Raw genomic sequence first — 25,266 nt, 5'->3', positions numbered from 1 at the left:
CACAAACATTAGCCAAAGTAGGACAAATGAATAGTGCAAAAAGTAGAAATGGAGCAAGTATTTAAATCGGAGGGAGTACAAGAGATGGTTTCAAACATCGACTTACATTATGTTCTTTTGAGCCTCTAGACAGAGCAGAGCATACCAGGTGTCAGTAAAGCATATTGAGTCAACAGAGCATGATTCAACGGAGCTGAATGGGACAGCTGAGCAGCTCTAAAAAAGAGTGCCTTAACATTCCAAGATCTTATTAGGAGGGGTATTGGAGTCTCTTCAAAAAAAAAAAAAAACAAAAAAAAAAAAAAAAAAGCCCTAACTTTTATTGTTTACCCTAACAAAAATCTCCTTCACGCCTAGATTAGTGGTTTCACTTCGCCTCGAGTGACTCTTCACACTTTGCCTCATTGCCTGTTTCTTATTTTCTGAACTTCGCCGGAGTTTCACCGGAGATTCATCGGAGTTTTATCGGGAGATTCAGTCATCACTACTAATCAGGTATTCATTTCTCTCTTTTCCACACTTATTCCCATTTCCCAGCCTTTCCCATTCTCTTTCCCCACCTCATAATTTGGGGTTTAGGGTTTATGTTCTGATTTTTAGGGTTTTGTACATTCTCAAATTCCCTCTCTTTCTCAGCTAAATTAGGGAATATGAGGAAGCTCAAATTTCATGAACACAAGCTTTTGAAGAAATTAAACATCTTAGAATGGAAAAGAGAAGGTGGTCACAGAGAAGCCTCTGTTATGCAGCGTTACCATATTACCGACCGTGACGATTACAAGAAGTATCAATCTCTTTCCTCTTTTGTATGCTCTTAAATTCATGTTCTGGGTTGCAATTTTTGATGGGTTTCTCTTAATTCTTGTATTTTTGTTGTTGTTGATTGGTCTCTTCTTTTCGGGTGTCGAGAAACAGGTATAATAGTTTGTGTAGGATGACGCAGAAATTGGTTAGCATTTTGAAGCAGATGGACCCGAAAGAGCCTGATCGAATTGAGATGACTGATAATCTCTTGGAAAAGCTGTGAGCTTTCTTTCTTGTTTTCTCTTTGATTTTTGGTGGTATTGTATGTTGGATTGCATACTTGTTGAGTTTAATTTAATACACTGTATCATGTTGCGCTTTTTTTTTTTGCACTGTTGAATTGGTTAGTTTTTGATTGTGGAATCATACAATATATTGGGGATTCGAGCTCGTAGTATGTATTTTGGAACTAATGGTGTCGTTTTGCAACCAAGAGTCGAGTTACTGCTAAGCATTGAATGGGATTTCGCTGTTTGATTAATATTAGTTTTAGGGAATAGAATGACGGTTAAGGAAGTCTTGTTTTGCTCAATGGTGTGACGCATTTGTTCTGTAATCAATTTTTAGGTGTTTATCTACTTAGCATATATCAGGGTATGATTTTAGTTTGAGACTTGCAGTTAATCTCATATGATGATAGATTTGTTTAGGGGATTAGTTTGTAGTTTGTAGTTTGTAGTTAGAAACTTGCCATGCCATTGGTCACTGGTTATGAGTTATATGGCTATGATTGATGCTGGCTTTAAGGATTGAAATGGAGGCCAAGAAAGTCCTGCTTTGCTCCTTGATCAAGAAAAAGGGATTACACTTTACTAATCCACTTGACAAATTGTGTCACTCAATGCAGCGTATCATAAACTTTCTAGATGATAAGATGTGGTTTCCTATATTAGTTAGAACCCCAGGTTACCTGCCCTAGGCAATCATCCTCACCCCCAAAACCACACACACACCCCTCTCCCCTCCTCCCCCACAATTGGTTGCATTTAACCAAAGCTAGTAACTTGGTTATATGGGACCACTGTGCTATCCCTTAACTCTATTTATTATATATACTACATGGTTGTTTGTAGTGTTCACATTCTGACATTGTCATATTGCATGATTGTTTCAATAAATTGTAATGTGAGGATATGGTTCTCAAACTCCATGATAGATTGATAGGGGACCAGGCCAACTACACACGGCCAAGTTGACTTCACAACAACTACAAAGCCTTAGTCCCAAAATGATTTGGGGTCGGCTAACATGAATCTTCTTAAGGAACTGTCCAAATTGACTTGACTCAGACCAAAAATTATAGTTCTGGCTTTCTGTCTATGTATTGCTGCCATTAGTGTGTGATGATTATTGTATCCATTAGTGTAACAGACAGCTGCCTGGAATCAAATGTTTGTACTTTCACTTAGTGTAAAACTTTGGATTGTATGAAATTATGAATGTTGTATCCAATTATTGTTTCTCATTGTTATTCATATTAGTTCGAGCCTTGTACTACAAAAGTGAAAGAAACCACAATTGTAGAGCTGTTTTCATGTGAAATTTGAAAGTGAAAGAAAACACGTCTTCTATTTGTACGATGTTGTTAAGATGCAAATTTCAAGTATGTCTCACATACCATTTTGTATTTCTTTTTTACAGATATAATATGGGTGTAATACCCAACAGGAGAAGCTTGGCTGTTTGTGAACGGTTGAGTGTGTCATCTATCTGCAGGTTAATACGTGTTTTACTATGTATACCTGTTACTGGATCCATGGCTTTTCTATACTTTTGTTGCTCTATTTTGTCTAAAGAAGGGATTGCACAACGGCATAAGGCTAAATTCATGGTTGACACAACTCAAATTCCTTGCAATGGAAACAAAAAATTATACTATTAAACATTATTTTCTTGGCTGACAGCTTGAATTCCTTGCCCAAGGAAACAAATACCGCTATATGTGTATATAATAGCATACATAATAATATAAAAAAAAAAAAAAAAAAGCAACCTTTGCATGTAAATATCCTGAAGTTCCCCTTTTTTGTTTGCAGACGGAGGCTATCGTATATACTGGTGCATTTGAAGTTTGCAGAGTATTTGAAAGAAGCTGTGACATACATTGAACAGGGACACATTCGAGTGGGTACCGAGACAGTGACAGACCCAGCTTTCCTTGTTACCAGGAATATGGAAGATTTTGTGACCTGGGAAGATTCATCCAAGATAAAGAAGAAAGTATTACAATATAATGACAAATTGGATGACTATGATCTTATGCAGTAGTGAAGCTATGGTGAATACTCATGGTTCTTTCTTTTTGTGGGGTAGTCCTTAATTTTGAGGCCTTATTTTTTACTTTGAACTTTTATGAAATTGATGTACTGGTTACAAGTCAAAAAAATCAAAGTTGTTCAATCAATTTGTGCAGTTGTGTGCAGTAAATTGACTGATTTTGGATTGGAACTAAGCTGTGCAAATCAGTGGACCTCAATTGTTTTGGTTAAATACTAGTCTAGGTCCATCTATTGAAGTTTTGGCTTAATGGTCTATTTTTACCACTCAACTGTACCTCTCTTATGATCAACGTATGAAGAATCTGACTACTTTCTAGGCCTTATTTCCTGATATCTTTTTCTTTATGTAGTATTCACTCTCAAATACGTTTACTAATGTCTTTTAGTCTGATGAATTCATATATAGCAATGTCTTTTACGAATGCTTCCAACGTCTATTGGTTATTAGTCATCCCTTTCATCCAAGGCAAATTCAATAAGTATTACCTTGGTTTTGTGTCATCAGTGGTTGCTACTATCCTGTGAACAGGTTGATAGAGAGCACACGTAGATTCACAAATTGATGTGGCTCATGCGCGTGCAGAATCTGCAGATGCACAAGTCGATGTTAACTAAAAAAAATTCCAGCATTTCATATAAAAGCATACTCAACAGTCAGGAAGATTGATAGATGGATATTCCATAATCAGCTCAGCAAATTGAGACTTCATTGATTATAGGATGAAAGATTCAAATGCAGTTTATTCAATGTACCAAAAATCGACGTGAACTTGTAATAATGTACAGCAAAAGCCCAGAAAAATAGAACTCTTAACACTTGAATTGTACATCAAAAATACAATCTGCCGATATATACGATTATCTTCAGCTCTTCCCTGCATTTATAGCTGCCTGCACAAATTCTTCACAGCTTTTAAACCCACCAGATAACACATCTGCTAAGGCACCAATAACATCAAAGGCTTCCTGCAAATCCCCAACAGAATTCATATCATCCAACCATGATAAAAGCTCCTTCGGAAGACTGATCATCTCCTTCATATTCAATAGTTTCTCCTTCATTACTACTTCCCAACTCTCCAAGCCATTCTCATCATCCCCTTCTTGTGATGTTCCTTCACCTTCAGAAGATACCCCAGCAGTGGACTTTCTGGGTTTGAAAAATTGATGGAGTTGTTCAATTAGACCTGTGTAGACAAGCATGGGTTGAATGATGGGCAGTAGAGCATCGCTACCGCTCGTGCTTGATATTTCCGATTTCGTAGAACCCGATCCTCTGGGCAGAGATTTGCTGTGTGCATGTTGCATGTATGCGTGGTGGATCCCTCGCTGAATGAAGACACGTCGGTGTAGGAGCCAAGACTCATAGGACTCAGTAAGGAGGGAGCTCACCATCATGAATTGTACAGTTTCTTCAGTTCCACCAGAAGAAGGCTGCAATGGAGATGAGGGCGAAGGTCGAGAATCTGAGGATGAGGTGAGATATGTCGAGATTGTCCTTGCCATTGATCGACGCTGAGAACCGCTGCCTTGATCTAGCAGGTGACGAGCCATCTGGATCATAAAAGGTAGAAATTTGGAGTTGCTCTCTTTCCCACCACCTTTGCAGTCAGAACTGAAAGATGCTCCTGTTGCAAAACGGGCCAGCATCTGTGCAAGGAGCAGAAAAATGGTCAAAAAGGGCTACAAGAACAAGGAAAACATATATGATGTTGTGGCAATCAAACTCTAAGACCATTTATTTCTTGTCAAACTCACTTATAAATGAGGGATTTTTTTCTGCCTAGTGTGAAGCACACCAGATGCAAGTAATAGAACATCATGTCCAAGGACTTAGATCTCAATGACATCAGAAGGCAAAACTATGTATCCGCCTTAAAAAGTTAACCATAGCCCAGGTATACGTCATTACATCTCTAAAAGCAAGTTGAGATTATGAGTATATACGTCATCACATAAAAATTCGTGGCAAGATTTAATAATTGGTAATTGCAACTGCATGACTAGTGAGATTTCCTATCCTCAAATCTAACTTTAGGAAACTGAATAATAACACAAGGAAAAGAAGCTTGAAGGTATAAACAGTGGCCGTACCAGAACAATGTCATACATCAACAACCGAAGGCGACTTCCATCAGCACGTCCCAGAGCATTCAGATTATCCCAGTACTGGTCAACATAGCTAACATACTGACCCAATGGAACAGCGGGGCCTCTAATAGGAAACAATGCATTACAAAGAGTCTCATTGTTCCTGAGGGTAGCCCCTTCCCACTCTTTCTTGGGATTCTTTAGAGCAGCATCTGCTCTTTTAGCTTCCTGATGACACTGAAAATGAATAATGTTGAAATGACTCACAGTTGTGTAGACACACTCTCCTCTAGCACTCCCTGAAGTACCAACACCTAGGTTTACCCGCTTGCTGTAGGTGTAAAGTCCCAGCAGATCATTGGGCCTCAAACTGTAACCCTCTCTGCATACCATACATGCTAGGCCATCTTCTTCTTCCTCCACATCTTCCAAACCTTCAAGATTTGGTCGAGAAACAACTATACGCTCTCCACCATCAGAAGATAACTCCTGCCGCATTCCTAGTCCCTGTAACAAGCCACAATGAGTCAAGTTAGCTACCTAACAAAACATTTATAGCCATAACAAAGAAGCAAGCCTTGGAAGATGAAGCAAACATAAGATATTCCCTAAGTCACCTATCACAACGTACCTGCAGTAGTTCTTCCCTTTTCCTAAGAGCACGACGTCTCATCTCATCCTTAGTGGCATGCCGTAACTTGAGAATTTTCTCTCCTAAGAATCCGTCTCCATTCCCCTCTTTGTCAGATAGTGTATCCAGTAAATTCTCAGCTCTTGCCCCAATCTCATTCTCTCCTGATACTCCTTCCAATGCATGGAGCAAAGGCAGGATGCCTCCGACATCAATACAATTTTGAGTGGTCAAGTGACCCATGGATAATCCTCTTAGCATAGATAAGATAAGTGGAACAGAAGGAAGTTGCAAACCCAGTGTCCACTCTTCCATAGATTTATAGCCAGGAAGCCCAGCAACTGCAAATATCTCTCTAAGGTGCTGAACTGCAACTTCAGTAATCCCCCTCTCCAGTACAATATCCTTCAACCGCTCACCACAAGAGCTTGTTTTGAGAGACTCGGAGACCCTGACAAAGTTCTCCACTGCAAACCTCTGATTTACAGCTTGCTGTGCAATGCTCTCATCTTTTAGATTGTCTTCATGCTGCTTTTGTAGCTTGTCAAATTCTGTCCAATTCTGTAAATAAGGATCAAAATGCTGGACAAGAGCTTCCATGGCTGCAGGTTCACCGTAGGTCAAATAAGGCAATATTCTAGCCACCATCTCAGTGTTTCTTTGCTGTTTACTTGATTTCTTCAGGCCAGAGGTATGAGATAACCGTTCCAAGAACATTAGTACAATCTTCTTGGCCTGTTCACCAGCACCACTCTCCTCACTAGTGATGGTAAGACCACCCTGTGTAATGTTAATATTATCACTCTCATTAGCCTCCAAGGTCAGTGCTTCAACAATCAAAAGAATGCCTTCAGCAGACTCCATAGCATCAACAGAGAAAGCACGTCTTGCTGTTTCAAGTAGTAGGCCTAAAGCTCCCAATTTTAATAAGGCTCGTCTATTCTCCCTTATCTTACAGCAATGCATCAGAAGATTGAGCACTACAGTCAACTGCTCATGGTTGGACTTCAGATCATCTCGCAAGCGCTGTACATTTAAAACAAGTTAAACTCTTATTATCATACATAACTTCAAGAAAAATCAATTTGGTCAAATTAAACACTGCTAATATATGTTGAAAATAAAATAATCAAGATTTAATAAAGAACACTAAAAGAATATTTTATGACAGCTGAGTATCCTGAATAGATGCATAGACCCTCTAAGCAAATTTCACAGCAAGAATTGCACAGTTTGTTTGAAGCAACATTTAGCAAGCACCAAGCATTACTTGAAATTTTATATCAGCATATTTATCACTCATTTAAGAATTGGGTGAAACATAAGAAAATGACATTAAGTTCAACTTATGGCTGTAGCCTAAAAGTAGAACAATAGAGAAGCAGCGGACTAGCTGAGCATGGAAAACAATCTACTTGATGTCAGTTATTTGCCTACAATAGTGAAGCATATACCGCACAAGGAATAAAGTTATTTGCCTACAACATTGTTGTTGAAGCTACAGTCAACTAGATATTCAAAGAATAACATATTGATTAATACCAAGGCCATCACCAATTTATTTGCAATTTTTTCTTCTTATGATTACTCAATTGTCTCAATCCTATGAGCCTCATAAAAACTTCTGCGTAAGATACTTGATGACAATCCAGAAAAGAAAAAATGCAAGCGAATGCAAGCGGTCGGAAAGAGAATCATTTAAGATAAATTTTGACTTACCTTAATCATGTCCAATATGATTTCCAGCCCTCCATACTCCCTAACTGCACCTGCTATTGCAAACTCAACCTCTGGATCTTGAGATTCCTCTCTATCTTCATCCAGCTCTTTAATCATTGGCTCTGTGGCTTCACCATCCAATCCCTATCATTGTTTCAAAAAGCACAAGAAATTACAGATAAGATTAGTACTGCTAACAAAGCTCAGAACAGTATAATTTTATAACATATCAATGTGGGAACAGGGCGTTTTTAAGCCCTTTTAAAAAGCTCAACCCACATCTACTTTAGTTACTTTTACTATTTTGTCCATCCTACCTCACAGTCACATTATTTACACGTTTTTATCCTCTCTTACTTCATCTACCTATTTCTTACACCCACCCACCTTTTTATTCCATTTCTCTTACTTTATTCACTTTTTTCATACACCCAAGCATTCCCAGAAACAAGAGTCTACAGTAGTGAGTCTCCATATTTTCATTTTTATTCTAGCTCACATGAACAGCTCATGCATCCTTCTCCCATTGGTTTTGTTTCACAATAGACAGAGGACGATAAAGATGGAAAATAGAGGAAAATCAGTATTGATTATCTGAGCTGTATGTTATAAAAATTGCAGCAAATGGGCAAAAATTGGATGATAATAAACCAAAGAGAAAATACAAATAAAAAAAATGTCAGATGTTTTCTTTTTCACTAAACCCATCATCATTAACAATTTCTATACAATCAAAATGGTTTAATAGACATTAGGGGCTTAGTACTTTCATTAAATACTAGAAGAAGAAAAAGATTTTTAGTCAGCTAATCATAAACTCACTCTCATGATTCCACAGGTTACTAGGGAGGAAGTCACAGAGACAAACTACTAATTTTACATGAATATTTTCCACTAAATTCATCAGTTCCAAAATCTTAAGATATATGCAAGAGACAGTCAAACCAACCTCCATCAAATTAACTAACAGAAGGAGGTGGAGCTAACCTGAAGACGGTATGTGACTATCATAGGAGGACAATCCCTTGTAGAAGCAGTAGCACCAGTGGGTATCATAGTCGCACTAGCTACAGTATTTGAAGATTGAACATTGGCCTTCTTCCACACTTGCTCATAAACTTGTGAAACGCTCAGATCTAGAGAAATAATATTCCCAGCAACTAGCAATTCCATACCATAATCATCCTCTACAAGCCCGACCATATCCAACTGATTGCAAATTTTATTTTTTACATCACGCATCAAAGGACCAACCTCAGCGCTGGAATAGGGATTTTTGGTCATGGAACCCCTGATAAATTCTTCCTGAGTGTGGGCCTTATTAAGAATCAACAAGTACACAGACTCTGGTTTTGATGGACAGATCAGATTGCAAAGCTGCTCTAAGATAAACTGCATAGATATATTTTAGAGAGAGACATCATGAGCAAGTTAATTGCATGGGTTTCCAGAAATAATAACATAGAATGCTACAAAGGGTGGGGGCATATATGCTTTACCAAGGAAGTTTGTCCTTTCTTTTCATCTCCGTGAATTTGCAGGCCACAGATACAAGCACGTATGAATTGTCGCTTATTATCACTGCTTTCCTGCAGAAGGCTGTCCAGAAGATCTTTCAACAGACGATTGCAATCACTAATTAGCTTTGTCTTTTGGACCACCAATCCCCGAATGACAATCAGGGCTTCCAAAACTTCGGAGAGCAAGTCATCTTGCATAAATCTGAAACAAGACAAACAACTTAAGGATTAACAAAGTCAGTTACCAATGAATTTCAAAATTGAGAGGGTTTTTTAACAACCTTGCTCTAATGTTTGGGATCTCCAAAAATTTTCCAAGAAGCTCTATTAATTTGTGAAGTATGAACCCTTGTGAAATATCAATATGCAGACTCCTCTCCAGGGATTCTATATTATTTACTTCTTGGGTAATCAGCTTGCATATAGTACTCAAACATCCCCTGACTGTAAGGAATAAGCGAGCATCTTCCGTCTCTATCATCTTGAAGAGCAAGTCAAAATATTCCACAGCATTTTCAGCAGCGGAGAGAGTCAAGGGCAACCATGCCATTAACAAGTTCAACAAGCGGAACCGTCTAGTTGAACTCTGAGCACAGAGCAGGTTAACCAACATACACATTTCTGATCTTATTGATTGCGAACAAGCACTTAATATAAGTCCTGAAACCCATGATCCCAGTTCAAATGATAACAAGTTACTCCGAGAACAAGCACGACGTTTCCATCTAAGTCCATACTTCAAAGCTAAGAAATCAAATCTTTGAGGTCTTGACTTGTGACCAGCACCTCTGGATGCCTGTGAAACTTTGCACTGCCTCCTGACAAAATCAAGATATGATGCTCCCCTTTCCCATTCTGAATAACTCAACAATTGAATGTCTTGAGTTTTCTGTGAACCATTCCAATTTCTCTCCGGTGACTCTAGTGTAGACTTACTCCCATTGACTGGGGCGCCCAAGGTACTAGGAACATCTGAGCTATTGTCATCTTTTAAAGGCTGAATATTAGAAGACTTTCCAACTGTTTCTTTATCCAGCAAGTCAGGTTTTGGAGGCGTACAAGCCTGAGATACAATTCTCAGGCAAGGAAGTATCACATGTTCTGATATGACTGGATGATTTGAGCCCACTTTTATTGAGGTAAACAGCAACTGGAAAACAACACGTAGCCTAGACTCCCAAAATTCATCAGTTGACGAACAAACCTCTGAAAGCAACAACATTTCTTCCCTGGTGGCCACAGCAATGTCCATGGATCGATGATGTTCAATGCAGTACAAAACTTTCTTCTGTATCAGATTATTCAACTGACTGACAGCATTCACATCGCCCTCTGAAAAAGCACAAAGAACAGCTCTTGCTTGTGAGCGAGCAGACTTTGGACCTTGATGAATGTTATTCTCAAACAATTCCGTTAAGATGCCCAATGCAACAAGCTGTTTCTTAGAACTGGGATGCTTTGATAGGACTTGCAATATCTCAAGACACTGAACAACAAATGTGGTAGCACAACCATAGCAACTGCTTGGGGACCTGGACACCACAAATCTTGAAGCTTCTGTAGTGTTAGCATAGTGTTTTTGGTGCAAATAATTCATCAGAACCCGACGAAGACCTTGCAGAGTCTGGACGCTTTTGCTCACAGAATCAAAGGCTGCCTTGCACTTTTCGCCATAGAGTACACCAAGAAGTGCAATTTTACGGTTAATCTTACAAGAAGGTCCAGGCAATGAAACCATCATCTGCTGGACAGAATCCTTTTGCTGTGAGTCTATTTCACTCTCACCAATGCTGGATACAATCTTTAGTAAAGGTTTTTTGAACCCCAAAAGTTGTTGATATCTCCTGTGAGCATTTTCTGATTCAGATTCTATTGCTGCAAGTCCTCTCTTCATATCTTCATCATTTTCCATGTTATCAAATGTAAAGCTAGGCTTTGCCATGAAGTTAAACTCAAAACGGCCGTATTTGCTGTAACCACATTCATTACACAGAAATGAGTCCAGATTCTCATAGTTGATGTTACGGCATTGCCTGCATTGATATGCATTCTCATGGCAGTTGCCGCAAATGCCATGCCGGTCAGTGACAGGTCGGCTGCATCTTGGGCATTGCAAAGGCTCCATTGATGAAGCCTGAAGATTTTCGTAGAACGAATCAAGTTCAATCATGAAATTGCAAGCAGTAATAGGAATAGGGAAATCCACTTTCAGCTCTGTCTGATTAGATGCGAGGTGGCAACTTTTGGCACGCTTCCACAAAGACCAATTATTTTTCAACTCCGATAAGTCCGTTACAGGCCTGTTATTGTAATACAAGTTCAGAACCTTCACAGATTTGGACTTACGAGCATCATGAACATTCATCGTAACTGATTGGATGGTGTAGCTGCCCGTACATTTTACTATTATACGGTTGTCAGTGAATTTGGTCTCAGATTTTAGGCTCTCCAGCTTCATCCTGCTGTAGGGCACCTCAGGAGAGCTACAAGAAACACAAGGCTCACTCTCAAGATAATATCCATCAAACTCTACAAGACCACTCAATGTATTGTATATACGAGAATTGGGATGATTAGCCAGTAGTTCATTCTGCATATGAAGAGTCTCATAGAAGCACTGGATGACATCAGAAGTCAAACATTTATCTAAAAGTTCAGCATTTAGCTGCTTTGAGCTGACATCAGGGACCTTGCCAAGCAACCATGTCAGCAATTCCGTATATTCAGCAATGTTTGGGCCATACATCGGCAAACACTTCACTTTCTCAAAGAGCACCCTTAACATACTCTCCTTGAACAATTGCTTCCCATGCTGCCAGATACCGTGAAGAACACACTTTGCTTCAGAGCGAACAGCACTCGAATTCCACTCCAGAAGGAAGCAATCAATGAACTGCCTCAAGACTTCACCATCCTTCTCAGTGAAGATGTTGACAGCCACTTCCATGTCCAAGCTAGATTTTTCAGAACTAGACTCCAGACCATCATCTCCTTTCTTTTTCTTCTTCAAATCCTGCGGCTGAGCAGCGGATTTTATTGAGCCCACTGAAGCATCCCCTGATTCACCTTTCTGAGAAGAATTGTTCATATCCTTTCCAGTATAAAAAGCTAGATTCAGGAGTTTAAGTGTCTGGATAACAGATTCCTCTCCAAGATAGAATATCCACTTCAACAAAAGTGGTAAAACATCTGCATGCCTCAAACAATACTTCTGCCAGTTTCTAGGACGTGCAGCAGCAACTTCAGCCATGGTGCACAAGCATTTGATAATTTTAACACTTCTCTCATATGGTACAGGATTCTGAAACCCACTCGTCTTGTTAACATGTTTGTGCAACCTCTTAAGTTCACTTGAGAACTGCCAGGAGTCCCGAACACTGTAATAATGAGACTTGCTTCCACATAAATGCAAAAAGAGTCTTCTTGCATACCTTCTAACAAACGTTGTATGTGGATTATTTATATAACTACAAAGAACATCTTGGTATCCTTCTAACTTCAAGTCTTTGCTGGAAGACATCTTGTACACCTTCTCTTTTTCCCCAGTTTTGTCGTGCTTTTCAGGGCGAACCAGACTGTAGACCAACCGAAAAGTGTTTTCCAACAAAAGTCTATGGTAGTCAGCAAATAGATCTGCTCTGTGGGCTTTTGCATATGAATCAGAAAAGAAAGGAGAAAAATTGCCTGCTGGTAGCTCTCTCCGAACACTTAAAAGAGCCCCGCACCCAGAACCAGGGTGTGAATTAGATGAACTTTCAAGATTACCAGCTGATGACTTGAAAACATAAACTAACTGCTGCAAGATATCCATGAGATAATTAACAAAAGATTGTTGGCGAAGAATATTACAAGCTCGCAGCAGCTGCGAAGCAAAGTCATTCTTATCTAGCATGTTTGAAGATACTGAAGCAGCAGTTGAAGCAGACAACGGATTCTGAGTATAACTTCTGTCAAGAGTATCAGATGATCCACCAGATTTCGGACCAGAGCCATCGCTACCAGGCTGGTGCCAATTTCTTAGCATTAAGGTAAAGAACATAAAGACTAGGATTGTGATTTCACCACAAGAAGATCGATTTCTGGCCACAAATGGTTTCTTAAGATTAATCTCATCCAGAAACCACTTAATCAGTTTCTCCAGATCTAAGCTTTCAGGGTTTGAACTGTGTATAAAAGGTCCACCAACAGCAGAAGATAGCCTGTAGAAAAGTTGCATGACGGGAATAGCTCGAACACCAGAGGTTGTCTCCATCCAGCCTCTCAACTGTTCTAAGAGCTCAGAAAGAAGCAAGGAATTCACAGCTCGCTTTGATGCAGATATTGAAACAGGATCCAGAACTGAAGGTGAGAAATCCTCAAGCTCATCAGGTTCTAGCACATGAATAGATGGTGTAGAGTTTTGCACATTTGAGTTTGATGAAGTAGGTAAAATGCTTGAATCACTTGACTCATCAGCTGGAAAATGGATTTCATTGCCTTCTCCACCTAATGTCTCCACCTCAATTGGGATTGCCGTCATTGGATGATCTCGGGAATGTGGTGGAGGAAGCCGATCAGAATCCAGCACTTCATAGCATGCTTCGCATAAATCAAAATCAGGACAAATGGTGCAATGCCATCTTCTCCTTAATATAGGGACAGTGGAGCAACCATCACAACAATATTGTACTGAGGATGTGATAGAATCTTCTTCCATCATAACCTGTGCATTGCCTCCAGATGCAGTTACTGCACTAGGATGAGCAGATGCAGAAGTAGCATTGTCTGGCGCATCATCAGTAGCCAACATAGTTTGTTTTGGAAATGGAACCTGGAGCAATCTTGAAGAAATTGCCAGGCTACTCACCGCATGAAGTGAAATATGTCAGTAGTTTATACTAAAATGCAAACTAAAAGGCAAGAGGCAAAAGAACATTGTTTACCTGCTAGCTGTTTGGACAGCCTCATTTGGAGAAACTAAGAGTTTCTTTAACAACATAACTGCAGCGGAAACAGAATGTCCACCTGCCTCCTTCCCATGTAAAGCCAAACATTCCGCATAACAATAAATGAGTTCCACAGAAGATATAACAATATTATTCATGGTCTGCGTGTCTGGCTGCTCTATCTCTAAAATTCCCCACAAGACTTGCATAAGACCATCTACTACTTCAGAACCTGCAATATCAAAATAAATTCACACTATCAAATATCAGGTTTACAACTAAGCTATTTTTGTATGACCATGAAACCCTTAAACCTCAATATCCCCAAACTAAAGTGTAAGGAATGAAATTTGCACATACTGGCAGTAAAATAGATTGATCACAAACAGCAGCAGAAAGTTGTAGTAGACACATGGAGTAAAGAGCTAATATATCAAGCAGTCAAGAGTAAACTACAGACAACAAATATCCGAGAAAGTGAACGGAGGGCAATTGCTCTAGGAAAGGGCAATGTATAAAACTTGTCTTAATTTCGTATTTTCATGCCTCCGAGAAGAAGAAAACAGGATTTTAAAAAGGATTAACAAAGATAGAATTAATAGAAATACTGTAAGTTAATTAACAGAAAACACCTATACAAATGCTTTCTAGCAGACTTCATGTGAAGACTAAGCATAATAAATGACTAAAATCTCAACAAAACATGATTATTGCAGCATAATGTAATGCTAGGGAGCATCAGCTGCAAGAATGTAAGTTCAACAACCAACTAAAGTGTTACAGTAATAAATAAAAGGCAACCACAAAGACTAAACACAATATAAATAAAGAAGAAGCAAATTTACAGAACTCTTCATACCATTTGTCTCAAGAAAAGCAGCCAAATTTGACCTTCGATGTAGAGCAATCTTAGATACAGCACGCATCTGAGCAGTAAACTCCTCAATGATCCATGCAGACATAGAACCACCAACCCCCAACCTTGACAATAGCAAAGCTGCAGATTTTACAACTCCGAGAAGGCGCATACTATCCTTAACCTGAATAAAAGTTAATTCCATACACATCAGATCATGAGACACAAATCTATTCTCTAATATTAGCATGAGATGTAATATGAGAAAGAAAGGCATGGAAAATTATAGTGCTATGTGAAAGGATATATACTTGGTAGTAGTCTTCTCTTTTTGGGAATAAAGCCTGCAAGATACGGCATGCAGAAGACTGCAGTAATAGCTCCCGATCACTTTCGAAAATTGTTTCTAGCAGCTGCTTGCACTTGATCAAGCTTAATTCTGGTTTCACATCTTCAACATTGGTGCACCCCAGAGGCTTGCACAACAAATACAACTTAGATAGAAGTTTAAACCCGTCTGCTAGTACTTGTTCCTCAGGAGGTGCAGACTGCATAGAACGAATTTTTTTCCTAGAAGACGTAGCCCATGAATTACTTCCAAGTACACGGGCTTCCATATCAAGAACTGCATCCATTTTCTCTTTCCAACCAAACTCATCTTTTGGGCGTCCATAAACCTCCAGTGAATCTATTCTAGGCAATGCAGAGCCATTAAAAGTAGGTCCAACAGAGACCGTGAATTCCTCATCAGCAAGGAGAGACTCAGCAACAGTAAACGGTATGTCATACCAACACCGCATGCCTTCATCAAATTTTATCACCCTCTGAAAAATGGTCAAATCAGAAGGGATGTGATTTGCTGAGGTGTTTCCAACATGTACACGGATGCCAACCATTACTATGTCAGGGTTTGAATTTGACACTGTAATCTGAAACGAAGAACAAAGTAGTTAATTCACGGGCAATAAAGTTACGAATATTGAGAAGCATAAATAGACAGGAAAGCAAAGTGCCTGAAGAATTACTGCAAAGCAAAGTGGTCATACCTTAAATCCAGAAGGGTTGGGGCTTTCAAGAAACCCATCCTCAGATGCTAAGCTCTGCTTAGCTCCTTCAGAATCACCATTTCTGACAGCATCACCACCCAGTTTCACATCAGAAGTGATGCACACAGTTTTCTCAAAAAAATCAAGAGGAAATTCAGGATTTACACCAGAGTAAGCCTTATTACTAAGGATGGTTGGACCCAATTTTTTAACTTTCTCAGATGTTGCAGTTGACCCGAAATCAGTTCCAGATTGAACATGTGAAAATATCTGAAGGCTTCCATCATCATGCAGGACAAGAGAATGAAACTTGTCTTTGGATATAGGTTTATATGCAGTTGCACCAACCACAGGTGAATTTGAACCAACTGCATGTCGTACATTCTGAGCGTAAATATCCTTAGCCCCCATAGACACAGCAAGTGCAGAATTTGCCCTCCAACTTGAAAAGCATACAAATAATCCACTACCAGAAACCAATTCCTTCCAATGATGCAACCCAGCAGGTCGCCGCTTGTCATCTTGTTCATCCTCATATACAGCAGAAATCTCAGTTAAAGAGCTCGCATCAGAGTTCAGCCGACCAATAAACGTACTTCCATCCTGATATGATACAAAAAGTAACTTATAGGTCGATGAGAAGTACAATGACGACCCTTTGACATTGACAACTCTATTGGGAATCTCAACCTTTTCATTTAGTTGTTTAGTCCGCACGTTAACTTCAGTTGACAGCGCAAGCTTGAACAAACTTCCCAGTTCTGAAAGCACGATGAGATACACCTTACCCTGAGATGCCACAGACAGCACAGCATCCGTGATCATTTGATCCGCCAATGTGAAGTAATGCAAAGGGCTGATATTGTCCTGTGAGAGATCATAAATCTTAACAAACCTATTAGTGACCACCATTAGTTGCACTTGAGAGCCCGGGACCCATTCAACCCGCCTGATATAAGCACCCTGAAGAGCTAGTTCAATGGCAAGACGATCTGTCACTTCACCCCGAGGACTAACAGTGAAGACCTGGCAGTCTTCATACCCAGCTACAGCTAGATAATTCTCAACCAAAGGGTTAAAAGCAAGATGTACAATTTCAAAGCGAACTACATTCTTGGAGAGAGGCTTGACATTAGTCTTGTCAGCCGTCACAGGTGCAACAGTGGCCTGTCCAATCAGCTGTCCAACATCAAATATAGCAACTTTGTCACCTTCCCCCACAGCAAGCCTACCACGACTGCTCACACTAAGCAAGGATTTCGTAAGAGAACCACTAGAAAGAAGTGATCGAAGTTCCTTTGCATTGGAGTAGTCTGCTTTAATCTTTAGATCTAAGGAACCGCTTTTGTAAGCTTTCTTCAGCTGCAGAAGGTCAGATCCATATAATAGTACTTTATCTTCTCCTAAGATCAGACTTTTATCCCTCGAAAGGTTGCCATCCCTTCTCCTTGTGATGGAAGGAAGAAGCAAATTGCAAATTTTAAGCACCTGCGCCTCAAGGTCAAGTTCTTCATAAAGGCGAGGAATTGCACCTTGGATGTCATTGGGAACCGAAAGCCTCAGAGAGTTATCCGGTTCAATAAAAACATCTTCATCCGGATCTGAATCACTATCTGGCAATTGATCTCCATCCTCTGAGAAAGGCAATAACGGTTGGAAATTGCCAGCACCCCTAGCTGGTGCAGCTTCAGTTCCAGTAAATTTCCTTGGCTTCAAACATTGGCAAGTACTCCCTCTAACACCCCCAGCTCCACAATCACAGAAAAAACGACTGGAACGTGAGTACACAACACGATGACCACGGTGACATACTTTTGCACAAACAGAACAACAGCCTTTTGACACAGTTAGATCACACGTATAGCAGAAATACCAATGTTGTTCCATGAAATTGCTGCCACTAGAAGTAAATGTGCAAACTTTGGAAGCAAGGGCTCGTTCACTACTAGAATCCTCTTCATCTTCCTTGTCTATGCTAGCTGCCTCCCCATCAGAGGTTCCATCATCCTCATCTTCGTCAATAGATGCTGCATCACACTCAAAGGGCACTGAACTACCATCCTGATTGGCACTTAGAATCAAACTCTCAGAATTTTTTCTAGAACTAGCTGGTCTACTAGCTATAGATCCCAGCCCATGACTGCTTCCAGACAAAGATTTCCCAGTACTTTTAGTTGGCATAGTTGTTAAAGATCCAGATTCATTCAAGATAGTCTCAAAGAAACTGAAAAGGAATTTCAGCCCCTGTAGCTTACTTTCATCAACAACCAGTTTCTCCATCAAAGAGAGACTACTCTGCAGCAGTAATTTCATTGATGCTTCGTCTCTTATAAGTTGGGTCACAAAAACAAAATAAGATTTTGCAGCATGAATATCATATATTTTAAACGCTGCCTCCAATGAAAGCAGCAAAGCGTTAAACAAATGGTTGTATAATTCTCTTGAAAGCGAGTCATCAGGAGATACAAGGCACAAAATGAAGCTCATGGTTGATTCTCTGAGGGTCATTGAACTTCCTTTAGCACATGTAACTGATGAAAGACTACCAGAATCTTCTGTCGGAAAACTCAACAATCTCTTTTCGAACCACTTGGACAGACAGCTTAGATCCACCCCAAGGAATTTCTTTTGTATCCTCTGTTTCACATAAACACCCAGCTCCCCCGATAACACATCAATAAAGAAATTGAGAACCTTTGCATTAATTGACTCAGAGTAGCAAGTATCCAGAGAGTCAATCAGAATAAGCAAATCACCACGCTGTGAACCATAAAGGTCAACAACCTGTTGAGGAACATCTTCAGCACCAAGATAAAATCTGAAAACATAGATCCCAAGGGAATCTCGCTGTAGACTTTCCATCATATCAACGGCTTTGACAACTAGCTGTTCAACCTTAACATGGTTAACATTTCCTCTGATATTAATATCCAAAAGAAATCCTTCAATTTGCTTCATCAGGAACAACAAGCTATAATCCGGCCCTTCTGCACCAGTACACCCACGGCATATATCTTCACACTTGCCACTCAAGTTCTGTAAAACCCTGTCATATTTTACTGTCATCACAGAACCAAGAATTTCATGAAGCACGTCAGTCTCAACAGAAATTTCTCCCCTTGTACCTCTGATTTTGAAGAGCAAATCAAAAAGACAAAGTATTCCTCTGATACTGAGAACAGAGGAAACAAGAGCACCACTAGAGGCTCGAGGGTGTGCAGGGAAACCATGGAGCATGCTTTCAGAAGATATAACACACAGTATGTGAGAGGCCCTCTTGCTGATGACATTGTCAATTTTTGGAAGGAGGTCATAAACAGACTCCAGCCCCACATGAACAAGACCATTTTTCACCAAAATCTCATCCTTCATGAGCTCGTCAAATTCAGTATGTTTGAGAAGCAAAAGAGGAGAGCAATTCTGGGCATGTGACTGGTTTTCACTAATAGTGAACAAGAAGGCCCTCTGATATATTTTGATATATTTTGCCAACAATGAAGACAGGCTTTTCAGTATCACTGGGACCTTGTTAGTCTCCAATATCACAGAGATGAAGCCGTGAGCAAAAGCAACAAAATCTGAATCAGATGCATCTTGTGTCCAAACAAAGTTGGCTCCAGAGACAGAATTCTTAACACAGTAGCTCCCAAAACCTGCATAAAGGAAAGAAAGAACCAGGGAAAGCCACTGCCCACTTCTCATCGAGTCCCAACCGAACTCCAGAATGTCATCGGGCATGGAAACAGAACTCAAGTGTTGAAGCAACCCAATGACAGTATCTACGAGGTTCACATCCCTATTCACAAGATCAAAGTGTCCCTGTCCCAGCAACAAATGGCTAAAAAGAAAAAAATGTTCAATACTTGATGTATCAAGGTTGCATTTGGCACTCCAGACAGAAGACAGATGATTTGGGGACAACTCAGCAGCAGGCATATCCCAGCAAAGCAGAAACATGTACCTCTCAAGAACCAAATCCTCAATAACTGCAGCCTTCTTACCCTTCCAGAACTCCAAAATCAGTGAAAAGACAACATATATATCATTCCAACTCAAAGACGAATGTACATGGGCAGCATCAGAACTAAACAGCCTCGCTGGCACAGATTCGAAATCAATTAGGTGATTAAGCAGGTTAACAAGGAGAGGCTCTTCTTTAATAAACAAATTCATAATATTATTGACTACTAATGAGGACCACGATATCACAGGATCATTGAGATGGTGACAATGGGATCCAACAAATCGCGCAGCATTCAGCTTGGATCTGAAATCCATGAGAAATGATGTTGGACAAGCATGCATATTCAATAACATGTGTCGAAAAATTACAATCAATCGAGAAACTATCAAAGCCCAGCATGACAGCTGCAAACTGCTCAATCTTTGCGAAGTGGAAGCAAAGGTCTTTATATTGGAGAAGATAAGGTCTACCAGGGCAACCTTTTCACTTTCAGAAGACAGATGGAAGGCCAAAAGAATAATCTCCATGTGGAAGACATTGGGCAGAGTTATGAGAAGTTCCCTAAGTACAGGGCAATTAGAACGCACATCTTTTTCTTTTTCAACAACAAAATTGACAAACTGCTGGTAGATCTTAATCCTCAAATGGCTGCCAGCTGAACCAACCCTGCAGATTAAAGTCTGAGCTAGCAAGATAAGGGTTTGATCATTGTAAACGAAAGAACCATTTTCGACTTCCAAAATTTTAAGGACAAGGTGCTCCTCCAGCACATTAGAGAGAGAATGCCGCTTGAGCAAACCGTGCAGCATCTTAAAGCATACCTCTTGAATTTGCTCTATCCTCCTATGCTCATTTACAGCAGTATCATTGTCAAACCCCTCAGAGTAAGATGTTTGAGAGCCAAGCATTGACAGAAGAGAATCAATATGATATTTGCTAAGCTTCTTGCAAGCATCCTCATAAACAGGGGCAAACCATTCAGGAGAGAATATGCAGGACCTGAGGAAGATGGATAATTCTGCAGCAGCTTGTATTATCATGTTGTAGAACCCGGTGAGTGGATTAACAGAAGGTGCTTGCTCATACCCATCATTTGATCCAACTGAACGACCACCCTCAGAAAAGAGATCCCCAAAGAGCGCTTCATCATCATGGCAACCAGTGTTCTCCAAATCAGAAATGGAGCTGGTTTTTGCACCAGAACAAGATTTCTCAAGTTTTGGTTGCAATTTCCCTCCCTCGGTGTGCAAGAAATAAAGAAGATGTATTAGATTATCCACCCACTGAACTGATTTAGGAAAAATGATTTCCAAGAGTTCCTCGACTGTGTAACTCTTTGCCAACATAATTTTGTCAGACCGAACATGACAAACACCTCTGGCCTCAGAATCAGAGATACTAAGTGCGAGGTTCACACCAGTATCCTTCACTGCATGCATCTCACTAACTTGATTTTTAACATCTCCAATGAGTTTGACAACATAAATAACACAGCGAGGGAAGTATATCAAAGGAGGTTTCAAATTATTGACTGACTTGTTGTATCTCCATACACTAAGATCCAAAAGATCAAGCATAGAAGCCAGTAGACATGCCCTAACATTTTGAAAGACATTCTTACCGCAGTTAAGTAGTTGTACCAAATGTAGAAACTCTTCAAGGATATTAAGTACAACACCTTCATAGTAATTATCGGAAGTTAAATTGATACTTAGAAACTCAATCCCTGGTCTAAACAAACCAGGAAGCATGTCAGCAAAATCAGCAACACTCTGCAGCAATTCAGAGTCCAGTTCAACAAAAGGGACACTCCTTGCAAGATTTCTGAGTAACTTCAGAATATTCAACAAAAGAGACAATTTCCGGCAAATGCTCAAATCTGCCATTTTAACATCCAATGTTTCTGGAAGCTGAATAAGTTCTTTACAATATATAATGAGCCGATGGATGCATCTTAAGCGAAGAACAGCCCACTGCTGTGAAGAAGACACTAACTTGTTGAAATCCTGGGAAAAAGAGGAATCTGTAGGCGATTGTATGGCATTTTTAATTTGCATGTCTGAAACTAATGTCATAACAAGCTGATCAACAGGTTGTTCACCTTCACATACAACAATCGAGAAAATCAGAAACATTTAATTGATAAAATGTAGAAATATAGAATGCAACGACAATATAAAAGTACAAAAGAACCATACCTTGCAAGTTCCACCGAGTGTGCTTTTCAGACAGAGAACCTTTATCGTCAAAGGAGACAAGAGGCAAGTCATCCACAAGGGTATTGGCTAAGCCAGACTGAGATAAATCAGATTCATTATCAATCTGACCCAGTAATCCTGTTTCCAGCAACTTTACAGCAAGATTCTGGGATGCATATGGAGAAAAAAGCAGGTTAGTGCTTTGTCATTAAATCCGATACACATAACATAGAACAAAATCCTGAAAAGAAAATAAATAACATAATATTCCTTTCTCCATTCCACTGAAGATGATAGAAATGGAACATGAGAAAGGAAAAGAACAAACACTTTTCAGCTTCAAGTGTGTACAAATATTATGTATTGAAAGTTTCACAAAGAAAGGAAATGCTTATATAATATGCAGTGTCATGATAAACAGTCAAATGCCAGAAACTGATTATCCAGCCACTAATATAGTAAAGGTACAAAATAGAAAAGAGACGTGTGATATCCATGAACCTCACAAAATTAATTGCCATAGAAAAAACCTTAGAGCAATATATCTTTAATAATTTAGTTTCTCTTTAAACAAATCAAGGAAATACCACTTCACATAATAAGCCAAAAGGCAGATATCATAAGTCACAGAATACTTCTTAGAACACTTCTAATACTTCCTAAAATTGAACTACTTCACCAATTAAGTTACAAAATGATGTTAAGAAGCAAAAATAATACGCTTTCATGTACAAACACAGCACAATTATGACAAACATCAATAACTTGTATTCTAATACAAACAATTTGATTTGCTCATGACATTTTTAGGATTATTCATTAATAATTGCTACAATAGTAAATCTTAAACATTCATGAAACATACTATATGTCTATATGTTGACTAGATGTACACAACACGGAAAACATTGAATGTTCCTAAATCCATACTAAATTATTCCTCTTCTTCTTCAAATAATCCTCGTATAAATAAAATAAAAATCGCCATCAACCTTCCAAAATTTTTAAAATCGTTAAAATGGAATCAAATAAAGAAAATCGCTCACGTCGTGTGTAGCTCACAAACTATCTCTTCTTTTTCATCAATTACAAATAATAGAAAATTTCATAACATTTTCCCAGTAACAAGGAAATAGATGTACTTTTCTACCACAACAGTTCTCCAGAATACAGCATATGAACTACGCATAAGCTTAAAACAAAAATAAAAAACGACAAATCCGAAATGCCATAGCATTTAGCAAAAGGCAGACCACAGCATTTAAGTTCAATTTTTCTACTACTTGTTCTATATATAAACAAAAAAAAAAAAAAAAAAAAAAAAAAAAAGTAATCTGCAATACAAAACAATTCACTGACCTGCAAGCTCAAGTCATCACTGTTAATCTTCGATTTCTCCAAGCAGCACAAAGCGAACTCCATTGATTCATGTAAAGAAGCAACAACCACAGGCTCAACATGCTCAACTGCTCAAAAAATCCACAGAAAACAACAAAAAAATATGAAAAAATTTAAATAAAAAAAAATTCCAAAAATCGAAAAATTTAGTGATCAAATTGAAGAAGAAAGTACCTGAAAGAGATCGATTGGCGGAAGCAATCAAAAGAGCGAGAGAACAAACAGAATGAATCTGAGAATGACTCCAACTCTGAAGACCTAACTTGTTATCAAAATCATGGTCATCGATCGCTTCAACGCCGTAATTGAGGATAGAGTAGAAGTGGTGCAACCCTAATTTAAGTGAACTAGAAGTTCGAAGTCTCAAAGAGAGATCGTTTTGCGGAGCCGATAGAGCTTCAACGAGTTTGGCGAGTTCTTCCGCCATTGATGCACCTTCAAAGAGCGATCGGATGACAGAGAATTGACGATCAATTCATCGAAGTAGCGAGAAGAGGAGAGAGAAAGTTAGAGAGAGAGAGAGAGAGAGAGTTTTATGGTGGTTTGGTGTTGTCGTGGAACGGAAGAGGAGAGAGAAAGAGAGGGAGGGAGGGAGAATTTAGAGGAGGTTTTAGGAGGTGGAAAGTATATATAGGAGGAGGTGGCGTTTTTGGATGCACTGAACTGGAACAACGGAGTAAGGAAGAAATGGGACCTTTTTTTTTCTTTTGAGTTTGATTTGAACAAGTTGTTTGGTTTCTTTGGTTAAATTAAAGTTTTCTTGATGAGGGAAAGAAATGTGTAGAGTTTATTTAACCGACTTTATGCTATTTAGGTTAGCTCTTTAAATAAAAGTCTTACTCGTATTTGTTTTTTTTTTTCACACGCTTTTAAAACAATTAATAATTAATAAACTATTGATTGATTAATGGTGATATAAAGAAACACGATATGAGAATAAATAAATTTTGATTCTTGATTGAATAAAAGTGAAAAAAAAAAGAAGGTAAGGTAAGTTGAAATGAGACTTTTATTTGGGAACAGATCTTTCACGTGAGAAGACATTTACTTGAGAGATAAATGAAGCACATAATTCATATTTCCATAATCTTACCGAAAATGAAAAAATCAAAAAGGGAAAAAAAAAAAAAAAAATTGAACAGAGTACATCATTAAGGGTCTGTTCAAATTTACTGAATTGAGCTGAGCTGAGTTGAACTGAACTGAATTGATTGGAGCTTAACTGAAATGGATAGAGGTGAAACGAATATTTTATAAGAGAAGGAAATTAGGAGCTAAACTGAACTGATTGGAGCTGAACTGAACTGAACTGAAATTAAACTGAAGTGAACAGACCCTAAATTATTTCAATTTTTATAAGTATTCGCAGTAGATAGTTGCTCTCATTTTCTTTATTAAAAATGTCATCATTTGCTTCCCCATCAAAATATATAGAAATAGAGTATCCAACACAAACTTGCTACAAGGGCAAGCCTAACACAATTGATAAACTTTGAGAATATTGCGATATATTGCTTCTTCAACCAAAAGCATGTTTCCACTTAATCAAAATTTTGGCTTTGTTTTCTACAAAAATCTGTTCAAAAAATAAAATCATAATCTTCAAACACCATTGCACTACACTGTACATACCAAAATGATTATTACGGAGTCGCGAAAATAATTTGGCTCTATATCCATGTAACAATAAGTCAATAACTAAAAAGCTTTGGAGCCTTAAAATTCATCCTTAAAATGTTGGATATTTCGTAAAAGAATTGTAACTTGATAAATACTAGTAATTTATTTTAAACGGAAAAACCTAGTAACTCCCTTCGTTTTTTTGTTTAAAAAAA

General features: G+C 38.8%; 2 protein-coding genes across 2 annotated transcripts; one reads left to right on the top strand and one right to left on the bottom strand.

Annotated features, from left to right (window-relative positions):
• Nucleotides 1–344: 344 nt before the first annotated feature.
• LOC145592869 (uncharacterized) lies at nucleotides 345–3,414 on the top strand. Its single transcript, XM_081649377.1, has 5 exons — nucleotides 345–495; nucleotides 637–784; nucleotides 916–1,023; nucleotides 2,446–2,520; nucleotides 2,841–3,414. Exons 2-5 carry the CDS (start codon nucleotides 651–653, stop codon nucleotides 3,070–3,072), a joined length of 549 nt encoding a protein of 182 aa, XP_081505503.1. The 5' UTR covers nucleotides 345–495; nucleotides 637–650; the 3' UTR covers nucleotides 3,073–3,414.
• A 346-nt stretch (nucleotides 3,415–3,760) lies between these two features.
• LOC145591320 (auxin transport protein BIG-like) lies at nucleotides 3,761–24,286 on the bottom strand. Its single transcript, XM_081647746.1, has 14 exons — nucleotides 23,606–24,286; nucleotides 23,393–23,499; nucleotides 22,034–22,199; nucleotides 15,872–21,936; nucleotides 15,137–15,754; nucleotides 14,829–15,009; nucleotides 13,967–14,201; nucleotides 9,326–13,882; nucleotides 9,024–9,246; nucleotides 8,512–8,916; nucleotides 7,525–7,668; nucleotides 5,806–6,831; nucleotides 5,178–5,681; nucleotides 3,761–4,733 (listed from the first exon to the last, which is right to left on the bottom strand). Exons 1-14 carry the CDS (start codon nucleotides 23,856–23,858, stop codon nucleotides 3,948–3,950), a joined length of 15,270 nt encoding a protein of 5,089 aa, XP_081503872.1. The 5' UTR covers nucleotides 23,859–24,286; the 3' UTR covers nucleotides 3,761–3,947.
• Nucleotides 24,287–25,266: the final 980 nt, after the last annotated feature.

Source organism: Chenopodium album, chromosome 18 (assembly GCF_948465745.1).
Source record: "Chenopodium album chromosome 18, dcCheAlbu1.1, whole genome shotgun sequence".
Classification (NCBI taxonomy): domain Eukaryota; kingdom Viridiplantae; phylum Streptophyta; class Magnoliopsida; order Caryophyllales; family Amaranthaceae; genus Chenopodium; species Chenopodium album.
Note: the sequence above shows the minus strand (reverse complement) of the source record. Positions and strands in the feature narration are given on the sequence as shown.